This window comes from Microtus ochrogaster (assembly GCF_000317375.1).
Source record: "Microtus ochrogaster isolate Prairie Vole_2 chromosome 14 unlocalized genomic scaffold, MicOch1.0 chr14_random_1, whole genome shotgun sequence".
Taxonomy (NCBI): Eukaryota; Metazoa; Chordata; class Mammalia; order Rodentia; family Cricetidae; genus Microtus; species Microtus ochrogaster.
In genome coordinates this window covers 27,386,719-27,402,476 of record NW_004949096.1, presented here as the reverse complement: position 1 = coordinate 27,402,476, position 15,758 = coordinate 27,386,719, and the positions used below count along the sequence as shown (strand labels likewise).

Below are 15,758 nucleotides of genomic sequence, written 5' to 3'. Positions count from 1 at the left end.
GGGTGTTCCTACCTAGGATGCTATATGCATCAGCCCCAGGTTGGGATGTTCAGGTGCTCCACCTAGGATGCTATATGCACCAGCCCCAGGTTGGGATGTTCGGGTGCTCCACCTAGGATGCTATATGCACCAGCCCCAGGTTGGGATGTTCGCGTGCTCCACCTAGGATGCTATATGCATCACCCCAGGTTGGGATGTTCAGGTGCTCCACCTAGGAGGCTATATGATCAGCCCCACGTTGGGATGTTCAGGATGTTCCATTTTTTTCACTACTAGCCCAACTGTTTCAATTCTGACCTTGAAAACATCAAGCTGTCTGGATAGTAAGTAACAAAATAAAAACAAAACCACCCTCAGAGATTGGGCTGGGCATGGTGGTGGCACAGTCCTTTAATCCCAGAATTTGGGAGGCAGAGGCAGAAGGATCTGAGTTTAAGACCTGCCACAGATACATTTTGAGACAAAATAAAACTCAGAGATGTGCCGGGTGTGTTTATGCCTGTAATCTTGGCACTAAGGAGGCAGGGGCAGGCTAGATCCTGTCTCAAAACCAAACATCTCTCAAAGATGGTCTCCAGAAACTTAATACGGTTCTCCTGCCTTTTGATGCTGGAAAGCCCCCACTTTCTTTAAGAGAAATCACAGGGAGGTGCATATGCCTCATGCCTGTAATCCCAGCTTTTGAGGTTAAGGGCAGATCTATAGTTCAAGATCTTAGTTCAAGGCCAATCTGGGCTACAGGGAGCCCCAAACAAAACCATGGAGAAGTTGGAAGGGGAGGGAGGAGATAGCAGACTCAGTGCTACAGGGCTTGCCTAACACACTCCAGGTTCAACCTCAGCACCACAAAAGAAAAAGTTGCTGGGAGATTCGGGTCTGCGACTTCCCACTCCAGACTCCTGGCAAAGACACTCGGGATACAGACAAGTGGCTTGCTTCTCCTCCAGACACTGCTTTGGGCACAGAAGGGTTCGATTTGCAGTATGTTTAATACAAAATGGCAGCAGCCGCTGTGCAGCCATAACAAAATTAGCCACAGGGTGTCTAGAGAAATGTACACAGGCAGAGACTGGAGTTGAGCCAGGCAACCCGGGCTGGCCACAGGGCCTGTGCCTGCTGCCTAGTTGGCTGCAGAAGGTCACACGAACAGTCCCAGCGCTGGCCCGTGACAGAGTGATGCAGTCAGATTCAGGCACACCAGGGACGCCATCCAGAGACAATCTTTCATGCTGTCATGGCTAGACCAGGACTCTGTCTTCCATGGGTCTGTCACATAGATGTTCTGGAACTGTTTAGACCTTAGGGAAACAGCTAACGAGGACAAGGTTTTTGCCTCTTCCTCAAGAAAAGAGACCGTTAAGAAAATTGGAAGCAGCACTCCCGCTACAGATGTGTGGAAAGGGCTCCCTGCCAGAGGTTTGCCCCAGCTCAGGAGTAGGGCACTTGCATATCCCAGGTGCCATCCCAGAGGGTGAGAACATCAATATCGGAAGTGGAGAGTAAGGGATACAGACAAGTGGCTTGCTTGTATCACTTGTCACTGAAGCCCCCTATGAGCCCCAGAAAAACCCAAGTCCTTTGTGCGGTCCATTTTAAGCCTTCCTGACAGACTTGGGCTGACACGGCCGGCCGGAGAACCCCACCTCGTGCGTGCAGGTGGCGTGCTACCTGTGAGAGGGCATGCCACTGCTTCTAAAGGAAGGCCTCAGTGCTAGGACCTGGGCGATCGGCCGCGGTGCTAGCGGAAGTCGGCATTGAATGCTCTGCCAATGACCAGCCGCCTCACTTCACTGGTCCCGGCTCCGATCTCATACAGTTTGGCATCTCGAAGGAAGCGGCCCATGGGGAAGTCATTAATGTAGCCATTTCCACCTGTGAAGAGAAACAACAGGTGGAAGAGAAAGGACAGAATTGAAGGCAGCAAGAAAAATAGAGCCAAGGAGTCATTCTCTAGTACCTTCAGGGATTGGTTTTTTGCGTATAACCTGCGTGCATTCTCCCAATACCCTCCACTCCCCGTGTAGGCAAATGCTCTACCACTGAGTTATGACCCCAGCTCATATTTTACATATCTCTAGGTTGTTTATATATCTAATGTGATACAAGTGCCACTTAAATAGTTGTTATATTGGAATGTTTAGGGAACCATGACAAGAGAAGTCTATGTTCATCTCAGGACAATTTTCCTTTTGTCTTACACTTACTTATTTTGTGTTTATGTGTGTGCATGCCCATGTGCCTTGGCACACATGTAGAGGTCGGAGGACATGTGTGTGTGTGTGTGTGTGTGTGTGTGTGTGTGTGTGTGTGAATTTTCTCCTTTAACCAAGTGTGTCCTGGGGACCAAACTTCCTTCCTTCTGCGAAAGGGTGTGCCTATCCTAGGCTGGCCCTCAACTCACAAACTAGCCAAAGCTGACCTTGAACTTCTGATCCTCTAACCTCTAACTTCCTGAGTTCCGGGATCTCAGGTGTGTGCTACTGAGTGTGCTACACTGAGCTAGAGCCCAGGTTGGCCAAGAAGTTACTAAGTAGCCCAGGTTGGTCTCAGTCTCGTTGCAATCCTCCTGCTTCAGTTTCCCAAGTGCTGGGATTATAGGTGTGCACTCCCATGCCCAGCCTTTTCTGAATATGTTTGATCGTTGGTTGAACGCAGAAGAACCCCAGGATATACAGGCTCTGGAGGACGGCTGTCTAAAGAGAAGCAGAGGCAATGAGGGACGCTTGTTGGGGCCAGGAAGGCATGGGAGAGCTGGTCTAGAAGGCCAGAACGCTGAGGACCTAGAGATGGACAGGGCAAAACCTGGGCCATGGACTGCAGAGTGTTCACTTAGTGTGCCCAGAGTTCTGGATTCAGTCCCCAGCACCACACACAAACCAGGTGCAGTGGCCTATGCCTATAATCCCAGTCGTCAGGAGGTGGAGGCAGGAGGATTGGAAGTTCCAGGTCATCCTTAGTTATAGGACATTCTCACACACCTGAGACCTCGTTTAAAAAAAACTGCAGAATCAGTGGCAGAGATGGAATTCAAACCTAAGCCACCGATGAACGAGGCTGCTCCCCCCCCAAGACTCTCTCTCCCCATTTCCTGCTGACCTTAGGCCAGGCAGGGAAGATAAGGAACACTTGGAGCCTCCAACCTCCCCGCTGCCATTTATTTTCCTCTTCCCTTTTTATTTTTGGGGTTTTTCTTTGAGAGGGGTTTCTCTGTGTAGCCTTGACTGTCCTGGAATTCACCCCATAAACCACGCTGGCCTTGAACTCAAGATCCATTGGCTTCTGACTCCTGAGTGCCGGCAGTAAAGGCGTGTGCCGCCACCACCACCCTATGGTTTTTTTTTTTTTTTTTTGGTTTTTCGAGACAGGGTTTCTCTGTGGCTTTGGAGCCTGTCCTGGAACTAGCTCTGTAGACCAGGCTGGTCTCGAACTCACAGAGATCTGCCTGCCTCTGCCTCCCGAGTGCTGGGATTAAAGGCGTGCGCCACCATCGCCCGGCCTTGTTTTTTTTTAATATTTGTTTATTTATTATGTATACAATATTCTGTCTGTGTGTATGCCTGCAAGCCAGAAGAGGGCACCAGACCTCATTACAGATGGTTGTGAGCCACCATGTGGTTGCTGGGAATTGAACTCAGGACCTTTGGAAGAGCAGTCAGTGCTCTTAACCTCTGAGCCATCTCTCCAGCCCCCCACCCTATGGGTTTTTTCCCCCTCTTAAAAAATTGATTTTATGTATATGGATGTTTTGCCAGCATGTCTGCTCACCACATCCATGCCCGGCGTTCTCGGAGGCCACACAAGGATGTTGGTTCCCCCTAGAACTGCAGTTACAGATGGTTGTGAGCTGTCAGGTGGGTGCTGGGAACAGAACCTGGGTCCTCTGGAAGAGAAGCCAGTGTTCTTAAGCACTGAACTGTGTCTCCGGGCCCCACTCTCTTTACTTACTGATGGCCATTACAAAAACTTCCCTTTCCTCATCGCTGGAGGCAGACAGAGCTTAGGGAGCCAGCATGACTGTGGCTAGCATAAGCCGAACAAGGAGTGGAGAGGGAGGGCCACTCACCTAAACACTGAATGCCGTCCAGGGCTACCTGCGTGGCACACTCGGCTGCATACAGAATCACACCGGCACAGTCCTGTGGGATGAGGCTTTGTTCAGCAGGGTCCTGACAAACACACAGGCCCCGTCCCCATCCCCAGAGACGACCCACCAATCCGCCTTTTCTTCCCCCAGAGCTGGTCCTCACCTTGGCAACGATGTGGCCTTCATCACAGGCCTTGGCGACGTTGTAGACATATTGTCGACATGCCATGAGGCGGGTATACATGTCAGCCATCTTTCCCTGCATCAGCTGGGTACAAAGGGAGGCCCTGGGTCAACATGCTGGGACATTCTAAGGACTAAAAGCAGGTCAAGGGCAAGGACAAGCTGAGGGGCCAGGGATGAGGCGCCAGGGGCACAGAGAGAGTTGCCGCCTGTGTGGCTAACTTTCAGCAGCTCCTCCCGGTGGACGGGGCGGGATGAGAAATGCAGCTCCCTTTCCCCTAAACTCCAGCAGCTTTACCCTCCAGCCTTGCAGAGTTGAGTTCGTCCGTCTCCAATAGGAATGGTCAGGACAAAGTGACGGACCTCCAAAGCCAGGCTGACTGGGAAAGGGGCTGCATTCTAAGAACTCAAGCTCATTGCTAGAAGACAATAACCCGAACCGCACCACTATCTCCTCCTCTCCTTTAATCCAGCAAAAGAAAGTATTTCCCTTACCTGGAATTGGCCGATTTTCTGGCCAAAGGCTTCCCTTACGTGCAAATAGGGAATGGTGTGGTCCAGGACAGCCTGCATGATCCTGCCGAGGAAGACAGCATGGGGGTGTGATGTCAAGCGGGGTGAAAGGGTGTCAGAGGATTAGGCCTGAGGGTTGAGGTGGGAGGAGGAGGAGGAGGAACTGAAGTCCCAGAGAGACTCCCTGCTGTCTCAGTGACAGCATTGCCTGCCCAGCTCCCAGGCAGGTCCTCTGAGATCTGTTGGGTGTGGTGGAGCAGCAGGCAGGTGTCAAGAGTCTGCGTTTCTTGTTTCACAACCACACTGACTAAGCAGAGTTGCTCTCAGGCCTCACCTGCCATCTGTCACATAGTGACATTTCCCTCTGTGTGAAGAAATTAAATACAGGAGGAGATTCACGAGGACAGAGGATAAACCACAAAGTAGCTTCCTTTGTTCCTCCCTTCCTTATCAGGGGGAAGCTGCTAACCTAACAAGACTGGCAAGCTCAGGTTGCCCCGGGTTTCACACTCATCCAGGGGTGCACTAGCTTCCCCAATAAGCCTCACACTGGTGAAGCTTACCCAGGAGGTCCCCAGCCCCCTCACACTTACCCAAGGGGTCCACCTGCCAGCACCAGGCGTTCCAGGTCCAGCCCGCTCATCAATACGTAGACCCCCTTACTCTCTTGGCTCAGGATATTAGCAGCTGCCGGGATAAACGCCAGAGAGGGCCGTTCATAGCCTCTTCACTTTTACACAAGGTACTATGTTACACAAGGCACAAAAGCACACTCTTTGACCTCCAACTCGGGTTTCTGGCCAGAGGAAAATATGGCTTTTGTCACTTCAGTCAGAAGCGGGGTTCTTGGGACCCTGCACCGTCCACAACACTACAGAGCCCCAAGTTGTTAGGGCTTTCTTTCCTCACCCTGGACTCCCTAGGATTGGTTTGGAAGTCACCCTCCCCTCTTCGCTTCTTTCTACACCTGATGTCTACTCATGCACCTCATCGGACTGAGGTCGTGTGCTCGGGTTCAGGGTCACCTTTCTGCGATGCCCATGAGAACTGCTTGATCAAGAGTTAGGGTGGTCGTGACAGAAGCCGATGGGCAGCTACGCCCTAGTGAGGACTTGGGAGATGTGGGCAGAGCATTTGGTACAGAAACTTGACAACTTAATCCACCTTTAAGGCTGGTGAATGCATTTTCTGTCTTTTCTAAGAGGCGAGTCTGTATGGATTCTTCCTCGAGACTCTTTCTGGACACGGCATTCTGTTTCTGGAAGGTTCACACTGATACACGAAACGGTCCTTATTCATGACCAGATCCAAGCCCTCTACTCTCTCACAGAGCTACATAGTGTCACGTTCACAGTTACGGCACAGGGGATAAAATATTCCTGCAAAATCAAATTACCTCTCCTTCATTGAGTCTGGCTTCTGTCAATTTATTTCAGAAGGGCTTTTAGCATCATTACCGAGTGTAATTCAGAGTGTTGTGGTTTGGACACAAAATGGCCCCCTGCGGGCCGGTGTGCTGAAGTCGGGGTTCTCCGTGCAGCAGTGTTCTGGGGTGGGGTTTGGGACGTGACTGGACCGTGAAGGCTGGCCCAATCAATGGATTAACCCGATGATGGATTCCTAATTTGACAGCATTAATGAGACAATGGAGACAAACACAAGGCCTCCAGAAAAAATGGGCCACTGGGTGTGTGCCTTTGAGAGTCTAATGGGACTCTGGCCTCTTTTTGATCTCTGCTACTTATCCTGATAAGCTGTTCTCCCCAGGCCCTTCTACCTTTATGCTCTGGCTCACAGTACTGCAGGAACAATGGAGCCAACAGATCATAGGCTTGACACCTGAAACCATGAGCCAAAAGAACTTCTTCCTCCTTTAACACATTTCTGTTGGGTTATTTACAAAGGAGACAAGAAGCCGGCTTAGCAAAGAGAGATGGAAGGATGTCAGCGGCAACGGTAAGCCTTCCCTTTCACCAGCCTTCATCTGGGCAGGCAAGCAAGCAGCAGCAGGGGCTGTGGCCAGGGCAGACAGCTGTCCAGCAGCTGTAAGCCCACAGCCTAGCTGCATATCATGGAACACGTAATGGTGGTGAACCTCAGTAATGCTGAGATGGGCTTCTCCAGCTTGCAGAGGAGCCAGGATGGAGACTCCCTTATTATCAGGACACTTACCAGGAACTTTGCAGTCTTCGAAAACAAGCTCACAGGTGTTGGAGCCCCTCATGCCCAGCTTGTCGAGCTTCTTGGAAGTACTAAAACCAGGCATACCCTTCGCAGGAAACCAAAGGAGGTTCTGGTTAGACTTGCCCCAAGGGGGCCTAGTAAAGGGGAAACTCACTCTACCTACCACATCTTACTTCCAAGTTCTCTCTTTGGATGCAAAACTCCAGTCTTCAAGTTCCACCCACTTTCTTCCCAACACCTCTGCCGCCAGTCTGCTGCTCCTAAGTTCTCAGGGGAGCAGTTCCTCCTCAGCAAACCATGAAGTCCCCAGCTCTCCTCACTCTCCCAGGGGCATGACTCTGAAGACACTCTCAGAGCCCATGCCAACTCCTCTGTCCCCTTTTCCTTAGCCACCTGTCCCACGAGCACGTTTTGACCAGGGTGACTTTCCAGTTCCCGTCTCAGCCAGCGACTCCTCCTCCTCAAGGGGTGCCCTGCTAATCTCTTGCTTAACTTAACCATGTAGTAAACTTTCTACCATTTCCCTGCAGCTAGGTCCCCAAGCCTCAGTGGCACCTGTTCAATTTCTTCACCAACAGCAGGCAGAAGGTGTGAAGCCAACACCTGCTCCCTTAACTTATACATCTCCAACTTTTTCCAGGCTGGGGCGCACGCCTTTAATCCCAGCACTTGGGAGGCTAGGGCAGATGGATCTCTGTGAGTTCAAGGGAAGCTTGCTCTATACAGTGAGTTCTAGGCTTGACAGGGCTACACAAAGAGATTCCATCTTAAAAAAACAATAAAGCAACAACAAAAGATGACCCTGGTTTTCTTTTCTCTATACAGAAAACTTTGCTGTCTCCTGCTTTTATTTTTTTGGGACAGTCAAGCTATACAGTCCTGGACCTTATCACAAGGATCAGGCTAACCTCAGACTTGCCTCTGCCCGTCAAGCGCCGCTCATATTACAAATACACATCACCTTGTCCAGCTCCTGGTTTGTTTAAAACTAAAGCAGAACCAAAATGGAACTCTTGAGTTCTAATCTAACTCCTGATGTATCCTGTCCTTGTCCATACTATTGGAGGGACAGCGTCCAAATCAGTATTTGCATTAACTCCCATGCCTCAGTCTCCCCCACAGCTCCTTCTCAGCCCAGTAAGCAAATCCCATAGCTTCTTTTTCTTTCTTCCTTGACTCTGTAGACAGACAGCTTTTCTGCCTTCAGACTTGACCCAGCCTCTCTGGATCTCTTTTTTCTTTTTCTTTTTTTTCTGTAGTGTTGAAAATTGAACCCAGGGTCTTGCGTGCTAAGCAGATGCTCTATTTCTGAGCAACTGGATCAGCACCAGACTTGACTTCTGGGCCACCTTCCTCAGCTTCTGCTAATGGCTCCCTCCTGGGAGCAGAGCACAGAACACTGAACACTGATTGAATCTCAATCGGCTGGAAAGTCTCTCTGATCCCATGCTCACCTTCTCCACAATGAAGGCTGTGATGCCCCGAGAAGCTGGTACGGCAGACAGATCTGTCTTGGCGTAGACAACGAGGACATCAGCGTCAGGGCCATTGGTGATCCAGAACTTGTTGCCATTCAGAACGTAGTGATCGCCTAAGGGACAGCAGGCCGCTGGCTGTTGGCTGAAGTCTCCTGTCCTGCTTCAGCCAACCAGTCCGGTAACTGCTGCCGCCTTGCTGAGAAGCCGTACTGGGAACCTAGCAGAGACCCCCACCTGCCTTCTCCAGCTGCCTCGTGGCAAGTGGTCTCACCTTTCTTTTCTGCTTTAAGCTTCATGGAGACGACATCAGAGCCAGCATTGGGCTCACTCATGGCCAGGGCTCCGATGAAGTCACCGCTGATCAGCTACAAGGAAAACCAAGACCCGCCTTGTTAGGACCTTGGAAGCCCCCTGCAGCAGCTCCCGGGACTGCTCTTCCTGCCCATATTCCACCCTGCAAACTCCCTGCAGAGCAAGGTGGAGTAGCTATCTGGAAGGCCTTTTTCTTCCCTTCCACATCCACCACTTTTGGCAGCAGTGGGGATTGGTTCCAGGGTCTCAGGCATGCTAAGCACGGGATTTACCACTGAGCCTTCCCCTCAGCCCCCAGTCTTTAGACTTTTAAAAATTATATTTTTATTTATTTGCTCTCTGTGTTTATGTATGCACAAAGGCCACTGTGTGTTTGTGTGTGTGCGCGTGCACACACTCATATCAGAGGACAATTTGCGGAAGAAAGTTGGTGCTTTCTCCACTATGCGTATCAAAGTCAGGTTATCAAGCTTGGTGGCAGGCAGGCACTTTTACCCACTCTTATCTGCCTTGAGACATGGCCTTGCCAAATCACCCAAGCTGGGACTCATGATCTTCCTTCTTCTCCCTCCCAAGCAGCTGAAACTCCACACATGTCACCACAGCTCTGACTGAAGGCCCCACCCCCATTTTTTTATTTTTTTTATTTTTTTTTAGCTCTGGCCGACCTAGACCTTGTTCTATAGACCAAGATGGCCTTGAACTCAGAGATTCCCCGGTCTCTGCTGCCTAAGTGCTGGGATCAAAGGTGTGCGCCACCACCACAGGGTTAGATTTTTTGATTTAAGTATTTCAATTCAATCTCAGTCACTCTCCTAATTCTGTTTAGTTTGTGGGAACAAGACGAGAATGAGAATCTGCTTGTCCCCACCAAGGGGAGGGCATGTCATACAGTGGTAGTGCTGAGTCCGTGCGGATTCCTTCATTCCCGTCTCCTCACCTTGGGAAGGTATTTCTCTTTCTGCGCCTCATTCCCATTGCGAACAATCTGGTTGACGCAGAGGTTGGAGTGGGCACCGTAGCTGAGCCCTATTGCTCCAGAAGCTCGGGATATCTCTTCCATCACCAACACATGTTCTAGGTAGCCCAGGCCAGAGCCGCCATACTGAACTGGGAGTGGGGCAGTGTGGGAAGCAGAAAGGCAACCAGGTTACACCGGAACAATGACAGGAGTCTTTAATGTTTTAATTGTTTGGTTTTGAGATACAGGGTTTCCCAGTAGCTATGGAGCCAGTCCTGGAACTCACTCTATAGACCAGGCTGGCCTCAAACTCATAGAGATCCGCCTGCCTCTGCCTCCCAAGTGCTGGGATTAGAGGCGTGCGCCTCTACCGCCTGGCAGGAATCTTTTATTAATTGGCAGAAAAGAAACACCCTGGTAGCTATTCTAGGTTCCCCTAGCGAGGCAGGCAGGCTGTAGCCAGGGGCTCTGCTCAGAAGGACATACTCCTTGTTCTGCTTGACGCTGGCGAGGAACTGCACTTCAGAGACTATCACTGCCGACTCTGGCTTTATCCCAGACATCTTCAGTAAGGACAAGCAAAAACCTGAGCACCCACTCCTCCAGAAGTTACAGAAGGCGGAAGCAGATGGATGCAGGAAAAAAGAAGGCAAAGAAACACGAAGGGGGTGGGCGGGAAGGGGGCCATGCTCAGAGCACCAGAACCAGTTACAGACTGGGTATGTGAGATTTTAAAATCTCAAGAAGGTGAGATTTTAAAAAAGATTTATTAGTGTTTTTCCTTACCTATCATGTGTTTAATGGCACACGTGTACGGGTGTCCCCCAATACCAGAAGAGCCCCTAGAGCGGTGACTCTCAATCCCTTTGGGAAACCTACCTCCAAAAATATTTACATCACCATTCACAACGGTGGCGAAATTACAGTTATGAAGTAGCAATAACTTTATAGTTGGGGGTTACATAGGAAGGTTGAGAACCACTGCCCCAAGCTAGAGTTATAGGTAGCTGTGCTCCACACAGTGTGGATACCAAGGGCTGAACCTGGTATCTGGAAGATAGGGGATGCTCTTAACCACCGAGCCATCTCTCTGGCCCAGAGGTGAGAGTTTAAAGCATAGCTTTGGGAACAAAGTGGGGCTCATACATATCTATGTAGCATACTCAACAGGTGTGCACACAGGTACGCACACACACACAGAGATATATCCAAAAAAAAAATTTTTTTTTAAAAGAGGTTTTCAGAACGGGCACAGTAGCACACACCTGTAACCCCAGACTTGGAAGGTGGAGGTGGGAAGATCATGAGTTCAATGCTGTCTTTGGCTACGTAGCAAACTCAGTGCTGGCCTGGGCTATCTGAGGCCCGATCTCAAAAAATTAGGAGGGAAAGGAAAAGAACAGAAAATGGAAAAGAGAAAGAAAGCACGTACTCCTTGAAAGCTGTCCCCCCAAAACCCAAGTGTCTAGGTCCCCTGGTTCCATAAACACGCTCGTCTGAGCTCTCAGGCCGCACAATGCTCAGGGGAGCGAAGCTGCCAACTGCAACTCCAGGAAGTAAATTAGGAAACAGAACTCCTGTCTGGCCTTCAAAACTCATCCTTCAGCTGGGGCCTGCTGGTGTAGGCCTATGTCTCAGCCACCTGAGAGCCAGGAAGAACACAGTCAAGTCTTACCTGTCTACGGAGGGAGTTCAAGGCCAGCTAGGGCAACTTGGTGAGACCCAGACTCAGGATAAACAATAGGAAAAGAGGTGGAGAAATAGCTCAATGTTAGGGTTCGCGTCTGGCATGTGCAAGGCCTTAGGTTCAATCCCCAGCACAAACAATAGCCCTGGCTTTCTTTTCCAAGTTCCCACTTGAAAGGACTTTTTTCTGAGTTCTTGTTTGTTTTTTTTGTTTTTGTTTTTGTTTTATTTTCTGAGACAGGGTTTCTCTGTGTACCAGTCTTAGCTGTCCTGGGACTTGCTCTGTAGACCAGGCTGGCCTCAAACTCATAGAGATCCAGCCATCTCCCTCTGGCTCCAGAGTGTTGGGATTAAAGGCATGGGCCACCACCATCCGGCTTGATTTCTTATTTTTTAAGTGTGGTGCTGGGGGTCAAACTTAGGACTTCATGCAAAGTATACACACTCTTGCCAATAAGCTACTCCCCTGCCCCAGATTTCTTCCGCTTCATTTCTTTCCTTTTCTACTTTCCACCTTTGTTCTCAAATTTCTGCTCTTCTTGCTCTTCCTGCCTTGCCTCTGAGTGTTGGGATTATAGGCACCATTCATTTCTGTCATGTTGGGGACAGGCATTCTAACAACTGAGCTGTATCCTCAGCTTCTTCCTCAGGGTCTCATACACCTCAGGGTGGCCTTGAACCTCCAACCTTCCTACCTCAGTCTCTCAAGTGCTGGGGTTACAGGAGTTTAATCACACAGCCTGGCTTCAGCCCCTTGATTTTAAATTCCTTCTTTGTTTTATTAAATACATTCTCATTCAAAAGCATGTTATGTTGGGCTGGATCATAAACCCTCAAAGCACAAAGAGAATCTTGCTAGGGGGTTCCCAAAAGGCCCTTCCCTATGTCAATGTGAAACTCGCTGGCATTGACATGGTTTAAATGAAACAGTTTCATTGTATCACCAGGGTAAGTTTCCAGGGTCAACTCAAACCCCAGGAGGACATAAGGTGAAATATACAGATACCCATCAAACCAACACCTGTCTCTGATACCAAATCCAGTCACATCTCTTACATAAAGAAAACGGCAATATAATTTATGCATACCTGCCCATATCCTCTAAATCCCCCACTACTCATTATGTGAATAGTACATGCTTTGTACAAATAGTAATATTTATACAAATATTTGTACAAATATTAGCTTTATTTCCCTTAAACATTTTTACATTTATTTATTTTATGCACACGGGTGTTTGCCTGTCTGTCTGTCTGTATACCATATGATGCCTGATGCCCTGTATGTATACCATATGAGCTCTGGTGACAGAGCTCCTGCAACCAGAGTCAATGGATGGATGTGGAGCACCATTTGGGTGCTGGGAACCAGAGGCAGGTCTTTTGCAAGAGCAACCAGTGTTCTTCACCACTGAGCCATCACTCCAGCTACACCCCACAACCCCTTTTCGAGTGAGGATCTTAGCTCTGTAGCCCAGGTTGGCTCTGGATTTCCAGTCTTCCTGCCTTAGCCTTCCAAATATGGGATTAGACAGTTGCTCTGCTGGGCAGTGGTAGCTCACACCTCCAATCCCAGCACCCAGGAAGCAAAGGCCAGTGGATCTCTGAGTTTGAGGTCAGGCTGGTCTGCAGAGACAGTTCCAGGACAGCTGGGGCTACATGAGAAACCCTGTTTTGATTAAAACAAAAACAAAACAAACAAACAAAAACAAACAACAAAAAAAAACCCCAAACCAAACATACAAACAAACGAGAGACAGAGAGAGAGAGACAGAACCAGTTCTTTTGTATTGCCCTCATGGCCAGAAGCATGGCTGAATGAGGAGGCCAACAGCTCAGGCATTTACTGTCATGGCAACCCAGGCAGAGTCTTTTTCTGGAAGGCAACACAAAACCATAATATACCAGCGTCCTGCCTTTTTACCCCAAACAAGTTGTAACACACACAGAGGATACTGGACAGGCCCAAGAGCCTACTAAAACTCAAGATTATCATGGGACCACCCTACCTGAGGACCCAGACATCCCTCTTAGTCCCATTTCTGACCCCAAATGAGCTTGGTGGACAGGCCGTGAGCAGAGTACTTTTCCTAAAGATTCGCACGTACAGGCCACTAGTGAGACAGAGCTCAGGAGTGCCTGAGGGAACTGATCCATTAGGACAGTTATTCTACACTTCCCCAAATCATCGGGAGGCATCTGTAGAGCATGCAGATTCCATAGGATGCAAGGCTCTCATTAAATCTTCAGCATGGAATTAAAATAGCGGGTCAAGGGTCTGAGAGATCCTGCCTATTTGCCATCCCTAAGGATGATGTCAATGGGCACTGCTTCAGGTTCAAGGATGAGGAAGTCCTTTGGGAACGAGCTCTCCCTTCTCTTTCTGTTTAACTGTTGATTTCCGCGTGTGTGTATGAGTGGACCTATGTATATGTACGTATGCATGATGCATGTGCACATGTGTATGTGAGTGCACACACACTCCTGTGGACACGCGGGACGCCAGAGGAAGATATCGGGCATCCTCTTCTAGCACTCTCTACCTTGTCCCCTTTTTTCTTTTCTTTTTTTTCTTGAGACAGAGGTTCTCTGTGTAGCCCTGGCTGTCCTGGAACTTGCTTTGTAGATCAGGCTGGCCTCGAATTCAGAGATCTACCTGCCTCTGGTGGAATTAAAGGTGTGTGCCACCATGTGCTGTGGGACAATGGTCTTCTACCTTATAAAGATTTGTCACTTGTATTGCTTTAATAAAACGCTGATTGGCCAGTAGTCAGGCAGGAAATATAGGCGGAGCGACCAGAACAGGAGAATTCTGGGAAAAGGAAAGGCTCAGTCTGCAGTCGTCACCCAGACACAAAGGAAGCAAGATGAGAATGCCTCACTGATAAATGGTACCAAGCCACATGGCTGACACAGACAAGAATTATGTTAATATAAGTTATAAGAGTTAATAAGAGCCGAGTGTTGGTGACACATACCTTTAATCCCAACACCTGGGAGGCAGAGACAGGCAGATCTCTGTGAGTTCAAAGCCAGCCTGGTCTACAGAGCTAGTTCCAGGACAGGCCCCAAAGCTACAGAGAAACCCTATCTCGAAAAACCAAAAAAAAAAAAAAAGAAAAGAAAGAAAAAGAAAAAAAAAGAAACCCTGTCTTTTAAAGAAAAAAAAAGAGTTACTAAGAATCCTGAGCTAATAGCTCAACTAGTTTATAATTAATGTAGGCCTCTGTGTGTTTCTTTGGGACTGACTGCCTGCGGGCCGGGTGGGACAGAAACTTCTGTCAACAATCATGCCTGGCTTATGTTGTTCCTTTTGAGGGAGGATCTCTCACTGAACCTATAACTCATGTTTTTTTGGCTAGGATAGCAGCATGTGAGCCCAAACAAGCCCCAGCAAGCCTCCAGTCCCTTCTGGGATTCCAGGCAATGGTGGGACAGGCCTGGCTTTTACAGAGTGCTGTGCTCTGAGCTCTGGTCCTCATGTTTACACAGCAAATGCTCCTGGCTTGAGCCTTCTTCCAGCCCCTTGTTTTTGTTTTTCTGAATCAGAGTCTCGGTCTGTAGCCTAGGCTGGTCTGGAACTTACAGCATAGCACAGGCTGACCTTGAACTCAGAACCGCCCTTCTGTTTCAGGCCCCTGAATGTTGGGAGTACAGGAATGTGCCACCATACCCACTTCCCTTTGCGCCTGTTTTAGCAAAAGAGAGAGTCTCTGTAGGAAGAGAAGCCATACTCACCAGGGGCTGTGATGCCCAGTACTCCCAGGCTCCCCAGCTGCTTCCAGAACTCCTATCAACAGAACAGAGTGGGACAAGTTTCAAGGTGGCAGTTAGCCATAGGTGGCCCGGACAATAAGATCAAGTCATTCAAAGAAAGGAAATATACACTTAGGCAGGCTCCTGTCAGCAGGAGATGGGGTGCACCTTTCTGGGCACCAGTGCAACACAGCACTGCTCCAGAAGCTGCCACTCCCACCCTCAGCCTCGCAACTCACTCTCAGGTTCTTGAACTCGTTGCTCTGATCAATCTCTTGGGCTTTGGGGGCCAGGTTCTCATGCACGAACTTAGATATAGTCTGACGAAGCTAGAGAAGAAAGTTAGACAGAGGCTATTGAAACCAAGACGTGATTGCCACTGAGAGTAATGTCCCTGTGGCTGAAGGCCACAGGCACCCTCACCATGTAGTGTCAGGTCAAGGCTTAGGGGTCCCACTGAATTATGCTTCTTCAGAAGCATCAGAAAGGAGGGAGTTTCGCTGGGCAGTGGTGGCACACACATTTAATCCCAGCACTAGGGAGGCAGAGGCAGGCGGATCTCTGTGAGTTTGAGGCCAGCCTGGTCTACAAGAGTTAGTTCC

At 49.3% G+C, this 15,758-nt stretch overlaps 1 protein-coding gene across 1 annotated transcript in view; it reads right to left on the bottom strand.

The window, feature by feature from the left end:
- Nucleotides 1-974: 974 nt before the first annotated feature.
- Nucleotides 975-15,758, bottom strand: part of Ivd (isovaleryl-CoA dehydrogenase) — a 19,511-nt gene continuing 4,727 nt past the window's right edge. The window contains exons 2-12 of the mRNA XM_005364253.2: nucleotides 15,396-15,485; nucleotides 15,139-15,190; nucleotides 9,695-9,864; nucleotides 8,714-8,807; nucleotides 8,419-8,555; nucleotides 6,953-7,049; nucleotides 5,374-5,467; nucleotides 4,763-4,844; nucleotides 4,248-4,352; nucleotides 4,064-4,136; nucleotides 975-1,872 (exon numbers count right to left, since the gene is read on the bottom strand). Coding sequence (XP_005364310.1) covers nucleotides 1,739-1,872; nucleotides 4,064-4,136; nucleotides 4,248-4,352; nucleotides 4,763-4,844; nucleotides 5,374-5,467; nucleotides 6,953-7,049; nucleotides 8,419-8,555; nucleotides 8,714-8,807; nucleotides 9,695-9,864; nucleotides 15,139-15,190; nucleotides 15,396-15,485 — 1,128 coding nt within the window. The 3' untranslated portion in view covers nucleotides 975-1,738. The remainder of the gene's footprint in view (nucleotides 1,873-4,063; nucleotides 4,137-4,247; nucleotides 4,353-4,762; nucleotides 4,845-5,373; nucleotides 5,468-6,952; nucleotides 7,050-8,418; nucleotides 8,556-8,713; nucleotides 8,808-9,694; nucleotides 9,865-15,138; nucleotides 15,191-15,395; nucleotides 15,486-15,758) is intronic.